The sequence below is a fragment of the Sus scrofa genome, chromosome 18 (genome assembly GCF_000003025.6).
Source record: "Sus scrofa isolate TJ Tabasco breed Duroc chromosome 18, Sscrofa11.1, whole genome shotgun sequence".
NCBI lineage: Eukaryota > Metazoa > Chordata > Mammalia > Artiodactyla > Suidae > Sus > Sus scrofa.
The window spans coordinates 10,298,530-10,314,362 of NC_010460.4; the positions used below are offsets into that span (position 1 = coordinate 10,298,530).

Here is a 15,833-nt window from a genome sequence, read left to right on the forward strand (position 1 = left end):
CAACTACTAAAAGAGAAATGGGGGGAAATGCAACGTATTACCTATGAAAGGGGCCTACTTTGATTTTATTTTGCTTTTTAGGGCCATACTCGAGGCATATGGAGGCCCCCAAGGTAGGGGCTGAATCAGAGCTACAGCTGCCGGCCTACACCACAGCCACAGCCACAGCCATGTCAGATCTGAGCCAAGTCTGCAACCTACACCACAGCTCATGGCAACGCCAGATCCTTAACCCACTGAGCAAGGCCAGGGATCAAACCCACAACTTCATGGTTCCTAGTTGGAATTATGTTTCCACCGCACCATGACAAGAACTCCGGGGACTATTTTTAATAACACATAGTACAAATGAATAAGGAAAATACCAAACATCCGAGATTATCAAATAGCAACCCCCCCCAAATGTACAGTAAGTACACTGATTGTTCAGAGAAGGAAATACAAGCAGATTTTAAGTATATGAAATTTGTTCAAACTCTTACAAGAAAAATAGAAATTTTAAATTACAATTATATTCCACATTTCATCTATCAAAGCTGCGAAGAAATCTTGGCAGCATGCAATGTGGCTTATGGTATAATTTTATACATACTGGTGGGAATATAAACTGAATTCTCATGGAGTACGACCCAGCAAATCTGCCTTTTGACTCAGTTACACTATTTCTAGAAATTTATTACATAGGTACTCAATATGTAAAACAATGTATTATCACACAATAGAAAAAGACTAAACACCGTACCTCTACCTCTAGATGGTGGTCCATTTCTGCCATATTTTATACTTATGATACATAAAAATCATTACCCAATCACAACCCAACTGCTCCAGTCCCATACTAAATTATGTTTATACAAATGACTTCATTTCCATCAGCAGGAATTCTTGGAAATTCAGAGAAGTTGATAGCAGGGACTATTTACTATTTTACTAAACACCTATTACTTTCCTGAAAAAAACATGATTATTTACGTGCATCAGTAGGTTATATGTAATGCTGATTGGTATATCTTTCACACCTAAGTGTCTGTATCTTTATACCAGCAATTCTCATGTTTCTATTAAATTAAAAAAACAAAAAACAAAAAACACAAGACTTTGAACCCCTTAGACATCTAAATGGCATGTACTCTATTTCCTCTAATTTTTTTATTAGTTTCACATAAAACAACATTGTCCTAGTATCCTTCCTCTCTCTATATATATATGTATTTACAGATACAAAAATATAAACACAAAAACTAAGATTATCAGGAGTTCCCTTGGTGGCGCAGCGGTTAACGAATCCGACTAGAAACGATGAGGTTGCGGGTTCGATCCCTGGCCTTGCTCAGTGGGTTAAGGATCCGGCGTTGCCGTGAGCTGTGGTCTAGTTCATTGACGCAGCTTGGATCCCGTGTTGCTGTGGCTCTGGCATAGGCTGGTGGCTACAGCTCCGATTCAACCCCTAGCCTGAGAACCTCCCTATGCTGCAGGAGTGGCCTAGAAATGGCAAAAAGACCAAAAATAAAACCAAAAAAACCTCATATTATTAAAAGGTTCTCTATATACACTAGAAATTAGTTGTTTACATTAAGTTGGAATTTTCTTAATTGTTACTACTTTATTCATAAGGATATGTTTAATTTTCAAAAGAACATATGAACTGCAAGACTTTTGCATTTTCTTAAAATACCTCGTTTCACTAAGTATTTTTCAAAAATACTTTTAGTCAAGGAATCTCCTATTGTGGCTCAGCGGTAACGAGCCTGACTAATATCCATGAGGGTGAGGGTTCAATTTCTGGCCTCACTCAGTGGGTTAAGGATCCGGTGTCACTGGGAGCTATGGTGTAGTTCACAGACATGGATTGGATTCTGTGTTTCTGTGGCTGTGGCACAGGCAGCTATAACTCCAATTCAGTCTCTACCCTAGGAACTTTCATACACTGCAGGTGTAGCCTTAAAAAAAAAAAGAAAAATGAAAAAAAAAAGACGAGCTGCAGGAATTAGGAAATAAATAAGCAAAATACATATAGAGAGAGTCAAAGTACATAATCTTACTTCATTTAATACTAACCCTTCATATAATCACAAAAAAGATAATTTGCTAAAAGCTTTTCCCTTAAGACGTATGAACTCATATTCAGAATGTTATACTTCAAAAGGCAATGTAACTTATTAAAGCAAAATCACATACATCAAGTTCAAAGAAAAAATCTTGTTCTTTTGATGCAATTTCATAATCTGCTCGTAAAGCCAGGTCATGGACTTTCAGACATTCGCCAAGATCCATTCTCTAGGGGGGGAGAAAAAAACATGTTATTAAAATAAAACACATTTTTCAAAAATTCATTAACAACCACAATTCTGGGAGTTCCCGTCGTGGCGCAGTGGTTAACGAATCCGACTAGGAACCATGAGGTTGCGGGTTCGGTCCCTGCCCTTGCTCAGTGGGTTAACGATCCGGTGTTGCCGTGAGCTGTGGTGTAGGTTGCAGATGCGGCTCGGATCCTGCGTTGCTGTGGTTCTGGCGTAGGCCGGTGGCTACAGCTCCGATTCGACCCCTAGCCTGGGAATCTCCATATGCCGCGGGAGTGGCCCAAGAAATAGCAACAACAACAACAACAAAAGACAAAAAGACAAAAGACAAAAAAAAAAAAAAAAAAAAAAACAACCACAATTCTCATCAGAACAAATAAAACGTCATAAAGATAATGATTCTTTATACATGGACTTCCAAATTACAAAATTTCACAGACAAGTATAAAACTTGGTGCCAAAAAAAACCACATGAATTCTGTCTACCAAGAGATGGGAACCGTGATCACTTTTATACTTAAGAACAAATGGACAATGGAGTTCCCGTCGTGGCACAGTGGTTAACAAATCCGACTAGGAACCATGAGGTTTCGGGCTCGGTCCCTGGCCTTGGTCAGTGGCTTAAGGATCCGGCGTTGCCGTGAGCTGGGGTGTAGGTTGCAGACGCGGCTCAGATCCCAAGTTGCTGTGGCTCTGGCATAGGTGGGTGGCTATAGCTCTGATGGGACCCCTAGCCTGGGAACCTCCATATGCCATGGGAGCGGCCCTAGAAAAGGCAAAAAGACAAAAAAAAGAAAAAAAAAAAAAAAAAAAGAACAAATGGACAAGGAAAAGCCTGTCGGAATCTGAAAAAAATCTAGCTACTATCTCAAAACATATTCGACTTGGCCGTTTAACACAGAAAAGATAAAAATTCAACATCAGGGAGTTCCCGTCGTGGCGCAGTGGTTAACGAATCTGACTAGGAACCATGAGGTTGCGGGTTCGGTCCCTGCCCTTGCTCAGTGGGTTAACGATCCGGCGATGCCGTGAGCTGTGGTATAGGTTGCAGACGCGGCTCGGATCTCGCGTTGCTGTGGCTCTGGCGTAGGCCGGAGACTACAGCTCCGATTGGACCCCTAGCCTGGGAACCTCCATATGCCGCGGGAGCGGCCCAAGAAATAGCAAAAAAAAAAAAAAAAAAAAAAAATTAACATCAAACTAGAGGAGTTCCCTGGTGGCACAGTGGGTTAAGGATCCAATGTTGTCTCTGTTGTGGCTACAGTAACTGCTGTGGTATGGGTTCAAACCCTGGCCCAGGAACTTCCATGTGCTGCAGGCACAGCCAGCAAATAAGTAAAAACAAACTGCTTAATTATAATCCATGTTCTTTGAAGAACATTCTAATTTTTCCAATAAAGACGGAGTGCTCAAACAATAGACTGGTAACTTTGATATGGACTCCAGACAAGACCCCAGGTGAACTAGTAAAGAAGTACTTTATTAAAATTCAATATAACTTCACAAAGAATAAGTATCTAACTAACCCCACTATGAAAAGCATATGCCAAAGAAATAAAATATATACCTAGTATCAATCTAGTAGGATCCTTTTACTTGGATCAAAACAGTATGTTACTGGCACAAAATCAGAAATACAGATCAGTGAAACAGAATAGAAAGCCCAGAATTAAACACACGGTCAACTAATCTATGACAAAGGAGGCAATAATATACAAGCCAGAAAAGACAATCCCTTCAATAAGTGGTAGCCAGAAAACTATACAGCTACGTGTAAAAGAAATCAGAATACTCCCTAATACCACACACAAAAATAAACTCAAAATGGATTAAAGACCTAAATACAAGACTGGATACTATAAATGTCTTAGATGAAAACATAGACCGAACACTCTCAGACATAAACCACAGCAGTATCTTCTCAGGTCCACCTCACAGAGTAATGAGAATAAAAACAAAAAATAAACAAACGGGACCTAATTAAACTTAAAAGTTTTTGCACAGCTAAGGAAACCCTAAACAAAACGAAAACACAACCCACAGAATGGGAGAAAATAGTTGTAAATGAGGCAACTGACAAAGAATTAATCTCTAAAATATATAAATATCTCCTGCAGGTCAATACAAAAAAAAAAATCTCAACAAAAAAATGGGCAGAAGATCTAAACAAACAATTCTCCAAAAGACATACAGATGGCCAAAAAACACATGAAATGATGTTCAACATCACTAATTGTAACAGAACTGCAAATCAAAACTACTATGAGGTATCACCTTATACCAGCCAGAATAGCCATCATCAAAAAGTCTACAAACAATAAATACTGGAGAGGTTATGGAGAAAAGGGAACCCTCTTACGCAGTTGGTAGGAATGTAAATCAGTGAAACCACTATGGAGAACATTACGGAGGTCCCTCCCCCCCAAAACTAAACATAGAGCTACCACATGATCCAGCAATTCCACTCCTAGGCATCTATCCAGAGAAAACCATGACTCTAAGACACATGTAAACCCAGCGTTCACTGCAGTTCTATATACAGGAGTCAAGACATGGAAGTAACCTAAATGTCCACTGACAGAGGGATGGATAAAGAAGATGTGGTAGATGTACACAATGGAATATTACGCAGCCATAAAAAGGAATGAAATAATGGCATTTGCAGCAACATGGATGGAGCTAGAAATTATCGTTCTAAGTTGTTAGTCAGAGAGTGAGACACAAACATCATTCACTAACACTTATATGTGGAATTTTTTAAAAGGATACAAGAAACTTACTTGCAAAACAAAAACAGACTCATAGATGTTGAAAACCTTGTGATTACCAAAGGAGACAGGTGTGTGTGGTGGGATGGACTGGGGGTTTGGGATGGAAATATTCTAAAATTAGGTTGTGATGATAGCTGTATAAATATAGTTCACTGAATTAAAAAATAGACTAGGAGTTCCCGTCGTGGCGCAGTGGTTAACGAATCCGACTAGGAACCATGAGGTTGAGGGTTCGGTCCCTGCCCTTGCTCAGTGGGTTAACGATCCGGCGTTGCCATGAGCTGTGGTGTAGGCTGCAGATGCGGCTCGGATCCCACGTTGCTGTGGCTCTGGTGTAGGCCAGTGGCTACAGCTCCGATTCAACCCCTAGCCTGGGAACCTCCATATGCCGCGGGAGCAGCCCAAGAAATAGCAAAAAAAAAAAAAAAAAAAAAAAAAAAAAGTAAAGCAAAGATTTTCCATTTGGAGCTATGCTACCCCATCACTGGAATGTCCTAGAACCTCTGGAACCTTGGTGAAAGGGAATATAATAATCCAAAAAGGTATAGTAAATATTCCTTTTGTTTTGCTACATAAACTATATATAAAATAAAACAACATAACATTGCAGCAGTAAAGTCATTCCTTTAACTGATAACTGAGTATCCAACTTGTGCCAAGCACTATGCTAGATGCTAGGGACATAGCACTAAGTGACAAAGATGCAGTATCTGGAAGTCCCTTGTGGTGCAGAGGGTTAAGGACCTGGTGTTGTCACTGTAGCAGCTTGGGATGCTGCTGTGGGGTGTTTGATCCCTAGCTTGGGAACTTCCACATACCCTGGGCCTGGCCAAAAAAAAAAGTCTCTGACCTTATGGAGCCGACATTCGGTAACAGGGGAAACAAATAATAAACTGTAACTGGGTCTCTGAATAAAGATAAGTAACATAATAAAATAGTGATGCTCCCATTACTATGGGAGGTTACCTGGGGTGAGACAGTGAGAAAAGCCCTTTCTGACAAGGAGAAATTTTTTTTTTTTTTAATCTTTTCATGGTGTCGCCTGTGGCATACGGAAGTTCCTGGGCAAGGGGTCAAACTGGACTTCAGCTGTGACCTATGCCACAGCCACCACAACTCTGGCTCTAAGCCACATCTAGGACTTATGCTGCAGCTTAACAGCAATGCTGGATACTTAACCCACATCCTCACAGAGACAATGTCGGGTCTTATCCCACAAACAGAACTACTCTGAAGAGGATACATTTAAACTGCATTTTAAAAGTGAGAGGAAGGAGTTCCCATTGTGGCTCAGTGGTTAACGAATCCAACTTAGTAACCATGAGGTTGCGGGTTTGATCCCTGGCCTTGCTCAGTGGGTTAAGGATCCGTGTTGCCCTGAGCTGTGGTGTAGGTCACAGACTCGGAGCAGATTTGACATTGCTCTGGCTCTGGGCGGCGGCTACATCTCCGATTAGACCCCTAGCCTAGGAACCTCCATATGCCGCAGGAGTGGCCCTAGAAAAAGCCAAAAAAAAAAAAAAAAAAAATAGAGAGAGAAAGCACACTAACCTTAGGCAAGGCCAAGAAAAGAGTGTTCCAGTTTTACAGAACATTTATAAAATAGATCTTTAAAAACACACACATGCCAGCATTACTCAATCAGAGGGAAGCTATTAGTACAGGAAGAGGACTACAGTAGCTACAGCACATAGGTCTGGGCCTTAGTTTCGTATATACTATCTCAAAATGACTTTGCCTATTTATCTTTTTGCCAACCACCTGGATATGTGTGTAACAAAGAATATACTTATCAATCCTAAAGAATTTTAGGTCTAAGAATTTGAGGAAACAAGTATACAAGGATAAATCAACAATAAAGTTGAACAAATGATGTTTTCTTATTTTTAAGATTAGAAACATTTTAAGAGCCTAGCAAAAGGGGGTTTGAGTAAATGTATTATGGAATAGTCATATAACACATATAGCCAGCCATTAGAAACAGTGTTGTTTTTGGTTTTTTTTTGCTTTTTGGGGACTGCACCTGTGGAATATGGACGTTCCCAGGCTAGGGGTTGAATCAGAGCTGCAGCTGATGGTCAGCGCCACAGCAACATGGGATCCGAGCTACATCTGTGACCTATACCACAGCTTGTGGCAAGGCTGGATCCTCGACCCACTGTGCGAAACCAGGGATGGAACGTGCAGCCTCATGGATACTAGTCGGGTTCATAACCTGCTGAGCCACAACAGGAACTCCCTAGAAACAATGTTCTTGATACTAAGTGGAGAAAAGATGGCAAAGAAGAGAATAAAATGCCATTTTTGTAAATTCAAACACAGGCATTGCTGTGAGGTTGACTACTTTGACCTTTTTGATAGTGACTGAATTAGTGGTTGAACAACGCAATGAGTATGTTACTCTCAAAAGCCAAAAAAAAAAAAAAAAAAAAAAAATCCATGAAGCCACTTTCATTTTGGAGAAAAAAATTTAAGGAACCAAACCATGTGAAAATTATAGGTCAAAATCAACAAATAAAAAGATTACAGGAGTTCACGTTGTGGCGCAGCAGAAATGAATCTGACTAGGAACCGTGAGGTTGTGGGTTCGATCCCTGGCTTTCATCAGTGGGTTAAGGATCTGGCGTTGCTGTGAGCTGTGGTTGTAGGCCAGAAGCTACAACTCTGATTCGACTCCTAGCCTGGCAACCTCCATGTGCCACAGGTGCAGCCCTAAAAAAGCAAAAAAAAAAAAAAGATTATAATGGTGCCAAAGAGTTAACATACAGATGAGTGAACCACCAGCATAAACTAATGGCAGTATATGTTCACAAATACATCAGAGATAGAAACTTTGTATAGTAACAGCTCCAAGCATCTAATAGTATTTATTTACTTTTTGCCACTCTTGTGCCATGTAGAAGTTTCTGTGCCAGTGAACTGAACCCATGACACAGCAGCAACCCAAACCACTGCAGTGACAATGCCAGTCCTTAACCTGCTGCACCACAAGAGAACTCCCTCTGCAAATACTCTTGCTCTGAAATATGTTAGTACATTTGCTAAGTTCTATGAGCTAGATCCTAAAGGGAAACAGAACAGTAGGAGAATGTATTCCTGCTATTAAGGAAATTACATTCTCAATGGAAAAAAAACCAAAACAAGACAGACATGACACCATAAAACTCCTAGAAGAGAGCACAGGCAAAACATTCTCTTATATAAGCCATACAAATGTTTTCTTAGGTCAGTCTTCCAAGGCAATAGAAATAAAAACAAAAACAAACAAACAGAACCTAACCAAACTTACAAGCTTTTGCACAGCAAGAAAACCATTAAAAAAAAAAAAAAAAGACAACCTATAGAATGGGAGCAAACAACTGCAAATGATGCAAACAACTGGCCCTCATCTCCAATATATAAACAACTTTTACAACTCAACAACAACCAAAAAATGGGCAGAATGGAGTTCCCATTGTGGCTCACCCGGTCAAGAACCCAACTAGTATCCATGAGAATGCAGGTTCAATCCCTGGCCTCGCTAATTGGGTTAAAGGATCGGCGTTGCTGTGAGCTGCAGTGTAGGTTGCAGACACAGCTCAGATTTGACATTGCTGTGGCTGTGGTGTAGGCTTGCAGCTGTAGTTTAGATTCTGCATCTAGCCCAGGAACTTCCATATGCCGCAGGCACATGAAAAGATGCTCAACATCACTAATTATCAGAGAAATGCAAATCAAAACTATAGTGAGGTACCACCTCACACTGGTCAGAATGGCCATCATTAATAAGTCTACAAATAACAAACACAGGAGAGGTTGTGAAGAAAAGGAACCCTCCTACACTGCTGATGAAAATGTAAATTGGTACAACCACTAAAAAGAACAAAGACTAAATATGGAACTATAATATGATCCAGCAATCCCACTTCTGGGCATATATCCCAGACAAAAATGTAATTCAAAAAGACACATGCAGCCCTATGTTCACAGCGGCACTATTCACAATAGCCAAGACATGGCAACAACCTATTTACGTTTAAGGTTACTTCAAGACTCAGCTCAAGGATAAGAGAAAGCATAGTATACTATGAAAAACAGCCTTGAAATAACAAAACCTGTTATATGAGTTTCACTTATTCCACTATTGTCATGAATCAGAAAATGGGAATTTTCTTTCCTGGAATTTCCACTGTGGTGCAATGGAAACAAATCTATTATCTGTGAGGGTGTGGGTTTGATCCCTGGCCTCACTCAGTGGGTCAGGGATCCGATGTTGCTGTGAGCTGTGGTCTAGGTGGCAGATGCAGCTCAGATCCTGAGTTGCTGTGGTTGTGGCTTGGGCTGGCAGCTGCAGCTCCAATGTGACCCCTAGCCTGGGAACTTCCTTATGCCACAGGTGCGGCCCCCTAAAAACACAAAAAAAAGGAAGGAAGAATTTTCTTTCCTAATACCAATCTCAGTGCTCAAAACTAACAAGTCAAACATGAGTGGTAAGTGAAGAGGAACGGGGCACGCTGTGCATGCACAAAGCAGTTCTTGCTTTTCTCCCACTTCCCACCTTTTTAACTGCCCATTCTCACCTGAATGTTCCACTTCCACATTCACTTAGAAATATAGCAATAACTTCTTACCCATTTCTAACCCTAGATATACAAAGACAGTCTATATAAAATTAAAACAAATGGCCTTGCTATACTAACTCAAGAGAGAAAAAACATATATAAACAGGATAAAACAAGTGTGTATTTGGTACTATGGAGAGTGGGCACTAACTACACTGGCGTTCAGGGTGACTGTCCAGGCAGAGAAAAGGAGACAGTCTCAAATTAGAAGCATGCTGGGCTAGAAGAGTAGTGAGAACAATTCAAGGGCGAGAGAGACTGGACTAAGAATTTCGGATTTTTTTTTTTGTCTTTTTGACTTTTGTAGGGCTGCTCCCGTGGCATATGGAGGTTGCCAGGCTAGGGGTTGAATCGGAGCTGTAGCCACCGGCCCACGCCAGAGCCACAGCAACGCGAGATCCGAGCCGCGTCTGCAACCTACACCCCAGCTCACGGCAACGCCGGATCGTTAACCCACTGAGCAAGGGCAGGGACCGAACCTGCAACCTCATGGTTCCTAGTCGGATTCATTAACCACTGCACCACAACAGGAACTCTGAATTTCGGATTTTTAACTACACAGAGATAATAAGGAACCACCAAAAGTTTTTGTGTGGAGTCAACATATATAAATTCATCTCCTACTCAGAAATGGCTGACATCTTTTCTTCATATTTACATCTCTTCAAATATCGTTTCATCAAAAAAGCTTCTTCCAATCACTCTATCAGCCTATGGGATAATATATATTCAAGATGTTTTATTCAACATAGATCAGAGTAAACACGAAATGTTTTAAAAAGTGCCCTTAATGAGAAACTATCATCAAATTAGAAGGATTATACTATGTCATTTGGTCTTTCCATCTATACATCAAGGTAGAATGTGTGACTCTAAAAAATATTTCCAGGGAGTTTCCGTCGTGGCGCAGTGGTTAACGAATCCGACTAGGAACCATGAGGTTGCGGGTTCGGTCCCTGCCCTTGCTCAGTGGGTTAACGATCCAGCGATGCCGTGAGCTGTGGTGTAGGCTGCAGACGCGGCTCGGATCCCGCGTTGCTGTGGCTCTGGCATAGGCCGGTGGCTACAGCTCCGATTCAACCCCTAGCCTGGGAACCTCCATATGCTGGGAGCGGCCCAAGAAATAGCAACAACAACAACAACAACAAATATTTCCAGGAGTTCCCACTGCTGCACAACAGGATTGGCAGCATCTCTGGAGTGGTCGGATGGAGATTCAACCCCCAACCCGGCAGAGTGGGTTAAGGATCCAGTGTTGCCACAGCTGTAGCATAGGCTACAGCTGTGGCTCAGATCTGATCCCTGGCCCAGGAACTCCATATGCTGCAGGGTGGTGGCCAGAAAAAAAAAAAATAACATTCCAGCAATAAGAACAATCCATGACTTTGCTTTCTGTTTGTGGATAATCACTTATACAACAAAAATATTTTAAGTTTTCATTTATCACCATGTGTTTGCTCTGTGTTTACTGCCTACGTCTTCCAAATGATGCATTTATAACTCCATGCTCCTTTTCTCAATGAATAGCCTCAGAGAACACATGTGTTTCTTCAGATTTGTTAAAATGCAGTTTATAAAACTGCATACCTCTAAAGAGATCTAGAGTCTGGGGAATGCTAAGCAGGTAATTCTTGGTTCTTAAATAAAAGCATTTACTGAGAATCTGTATAGGAAAACACATGTGACAGTGAAACATGTTGACCAAGTACCAGGCTATGAAAAACATCTGCTTGAATGATGACTTTCAGACCTCAGTCTGCTTTGCTTGGGAATAACTGGTCTTTGTACTTTATTGTTTCAATGATGGGTCCAAGATTTAAGATTTGCTTCAAAAGGATGGAGATTTAGAAAGCAAATAAGGTAGCTATGTGTAAAATACACTTTTTTTTTTTTTTTTGTCTTTTTAGGGCCGCACCGGTGGCATATGGCGGTTCCCAGACTAGGGGTCGAACTGGAGCCATAGCTGCCGGCCCACACCACAGCTACAGCAACGTGAGATCCAAGCTGCATCTGCGACCTACACCACAGCTCACAGCAATGCCAAGGATCGAACCCGGAGTCCTCATGGATGCTAGTCCAGTTTGTTAACCACTGAGCCACAACGGGAACTCCTGCGTGTAAAATATTTATTGAAGCTAGTGTATGGGTACATGAAGTTGGTTACACAATTTGTTTATTTGTAGTTGAAATTTTCTATTCAAGTTAAAAAAGATTCTCTCCTAAAACTGATTCAATATTAAAGAATAAAAACTAAATTTGTATTTGATCTACAAAGACCGAACAACGGTACAACAGTTCTTCACATTTACATGTATGTATATGTGTATGTTAACCATTAAACCAAGTCAACTAGAGACAGACTAAACTAGAACAAGATCCTAGAATACATGGTCTCTGGGTCATTTAAAAAAAAAAAAAATCACAGAGTTCTCGCTGTGGAAAAGTGGTTTACGAATCTCACTAGCATCCATCAGGACACAGGGTCAATGCCTGGCCTTGCTCAGTGTGCTAAGGATTCAGCATTGCCATGAGCTGTGGTGTAGACTGCAGACGTGGCTTGGATTCTGCATTGCTGTGGCTGTAGTGTAGGCCAGCAGCTACAGCTCTAATTTGAACCCTAGCCTGGGAACCTCCATATGTCGTGGGTGCGGGCCTAAAAAGACAAAAATAAAAATTAAAAAAAAAAAAGATAAAAAAAGAATCTGACTGCAGTGGCTCAGGTTGCTGTGGAGGCTTGCATTCAACCCCTGGCCCAGCACGATGAGTTAAAGGATCCAGCAATACTGCAACTTCAACATAGGTTGCAGCTGTGGCTTGGATTCAATCCCTGGACTGGGAACTTCCACATGCCACAAGTGTGGCCATGGAGGGAAAAATGAAAACAAGAAAAAAATCACTCTCATAAGCCTGAAGTATATTAGGACTATAAAATGAATGACTGCAAGGTTATTCAGAGTAACAGGAAGAAGTTATTTCTTAAGCGCAGACGTACCCTAAGTTGAATAGCTCAAGGTATTCATGTACCAATTTGCCAATGATGCTCCAAATTATATTTAGGAAAGAGTTTTTTTGTTTGTCTTAAGGGCTGTTTTTGGCTGAACTAGCAGCAAGTGGAAGCTCCCAGGGAAGAGATTAAACTCGCACCACAGCACTCACCTGAGCCACTGAAGTGACAATGCTGGATCCTTAACCCACAGCACCACAAGGGAACTCTTCTTTGCTTTTAGGACTGAGTTTTTTAAAGTTTAACAGTAAAGCTCTAATTACTCACTAGGAAGCTGCTAATGTGCCTCTGATTTCTCAGGCATCAAATGTGTTTTTAGTTTAAGGCATTCTCTAGAATTGCTTGTTAAAAGAATGCATATTTTTCTAAGAAACTGAGAATAAAATACACCCAGCAAAACTGACATAAGGACATAATAACTTCAAAAGTGAAATATGATAAAATCTGGGTTATATGGCACCTTGCAAATTGTGAAACATTAACAGGGGAAAAAAAAAAAAAAAAAGCCAGTAATCTGGACTTACGTTAAAAACACTTGTTAAAAAGTGCACATCAGAGTTCCTGCCATGGGTCAGGGGAAATGAATCTGACTAGCATCTATAAGGATGCAGGTTCAATCCCTGGCCTAGCTCAGTGGGTTAAGGATCCAGCGTGGCCATGAGCTGTGGTGTAGGTCGCAGATGTGGCTCGGATCTGGCATTGCTGTGGCTGTGGTGTAGGCCGGTGGCTATAGCTCCAATTCGACCCCTAGAGCCTAGGAACCTCCATATGCTTCGGGCGGGGCCCTAAAAAAAAAAAAAAAAGTGCACATCCCAAAACGAACCCTTTCTGGGAAAGAGATCATGAGTTTAAAGTATCTACAGATTAATTTTTTCACATCTGCATGTGAAACCACTGCTGCCAAGGTTGTTTTTTCTTTCGTCTTTTTAGGGCCACACCCTGAAGGTTCCCAGACTACAGGTCGAATAGGAGCTATAGCCTCCGGCCTACACCACAGCTACAGTGCAGCCATTAAAAAAAAAAGGGGGGGGGGAATTCTAATGGAAATAACAACAGGCCTGTCCCCATATCCTCAGTGCATGAGATCCCTCTCTCAGGATATTTCAGAAATATCCCAAAGTCACTGTCCAAGGTAATTGTGTTATCTAAAAAACCAACAACATGGAATTCCACAGTGGCTCAGTGGGTTATGGATTTGGTATTGTCACTGCTGTGGCACAGGTTCAATCCCTGACCCAGAACCTCCGCATGCTGTAAGTAGGGCCAAAAACAAACAAAACTTACTCCACGGCCAAAACAAAACAAACCACCACACACACACACAAAAATGTATAAAAAGCATTCAGATTTAAATAACAGTAAAAATAAATAAATAACTCTAAGATCCGTGTGGTATAATTTACTGCCATTCTTTGTGAGACATCTGACAAAAACAATTACTCTGAGCCTTAGTTTTCCCACCAATATAAAATGATGGCCTTACACTAGAAGACATGATGCCCTTCAACATTAAAGTTATACTATGATGAAGGCTACAGTAAAATTAGCAGTGACCATTTCTGAATTTATTAATTTTATTTTTATTTTTCTTGGCCACAACTACAGCACATGAAAGTTCTTGGGCCAGGGATTGAATCTCAGCCGCAGATGTGACCTATGCCACAGTTGTTGCAACACCAGATCCTTTTAACCCACTGCGTCAGTCCACACAACCACAGAGACAATGTTGGATCCTTAACCTGCTGTTCTACAGGGACTCCCATTTCTGAATTTAGGATAGAACATTATAAAACTATACATTTCCATTTCAGCTGGGGGGGGGGGGGATGCATCCACAGCCTGCAGAAGTTCCCAGGCCAGAGATCTAACCAACAGTACAGGAGTGCCAATGTCAGATCCTGAACCCGCAGAGCCACTAGGGAATTCCTCTGTAGATATTAATGCAAGCGTCTGTTACCTTCTGCTTTAGATATAATGTCTTCAGTAAATTATTATTATACATACCTTTTCCCTAGGTCACTGGAAACTAGATTGAAAAATTGATTATCTTAAGCACTTCAATATACTTCTCTTGGGAGTTTCCTTTGTGGCTCAGTGGTTAACAAACCTGACCAGGATCCATGAGGATGTGGGTTCGATCCCTAGCCTTGCTCAGTGGGTTAAGGATCTGGTGTTGCCATGAGCTGTGGTATAGGTCACAGATGTGGCTTGGATCCTGTGTTGCTGTGCCTGTAGCGTTTCGACCCCTAGCGTGGGAACCTCCATATGCCACATGTGTGGCCCTAAAAAGACAAAAGATGTAAGACCAAAAAAAAAAAAAAAAAAAGGATCCGGCAATGCCGGGAGCTGTGGTGTAGGTTGCACACACGGCTGGGATCTGGCATAGGCCAGCGGCCACAGTTCCAATTCAACCCGTACCCTGGGAACCTCCCCATATGCTGTGGGTGCGGCTCTTAAAAGACAAATAGTAGTGATAATAAAAGTAATAAAAACCTAGAAACTACATCCCTGCGTATTCCTCTGCTAAAAGAATACTGATGAATCATACTGTGCTGGAAATGATAGATATGAGGAACAAGGTCTGGAAAACTAAAGGGCAACCTTCATGCAGCAATGAAAAAGCATTATAAAATCAACATTTACAATTTACTTCCTTTCCATCCTCGATCTAATTATAAAACAAAAGAGCACTTTCAACATAAAGCAGTATAAACATTAGATTCCATGCCAGAAAAGCATTTCATCCACAGGTTGGTTGCTAAAGAAGAGTTCTGTAATTACAAACCATTTTTACATAGGATAAACTTTTATAAATAGCCCTTTTTAGTAAAAAGGGTTATAAGAAAGTCACACTATGTATGGTTTCAGGCACTCTATGACAACCCTGGACTCTCACAAAGTCCTATCGGCAGCCCTTAAAATTCTGCTTAAATTCTGACCAAGATTCACAACTACTTAACCCCATCCTTACATACAACAATTTCTTGCCTATTAAGCAGACAAAAAGGAGATGTTTCTCATCCAAGGTTTCCCTGGCAAGTGCCTTTGGAAGAGCTTTATTTTTTCTTTTTCCTGTTTGTCTTCTTAATAAGGCCACACCCACGGCATGTGGAAGTTCCCAGAGTAGAGGATGAATCAGAGCTGCAACTGCCAGCCT

The 15,833-nt window shown here is 41.1% G+C and overlaps 1 protein-coding gene across 24 annotated transcripts in view; it reads right to left on the bottom strand.

Moving 5' to 3' along the window:
- Nucleotides 1-15,833, bottom strand: part of LOC102162486 (putative RNA-binding protein Luc7-like 2) — a 65,151-nt gene that overhangs the window by 30,453 nt on the left and 18,865 nt on the right. For 23 of the 24 annotated variants that reach the window (XM_013990780.2, XM_021078854.1, XM_013990781.2 and 20 more), the window contains one exon: nucleotides 2,179-2,277. In XM_013990780.2, the coding sequence (XP_013846234.1) occupies nucleotides 2,179-2,274 (96 nt within the window). In that variant the 5' untranslated portion in view covers nucleotides 2,275-2,277. Of the gene's footprint in view, nucleotides 1-2,178; nucleotides 2,342-2,656; nucleotides 2,875-15,833 lie in introns of those variants that run through there. The other variant, XM_021078853.1, reaches the window with a different exon arrangement.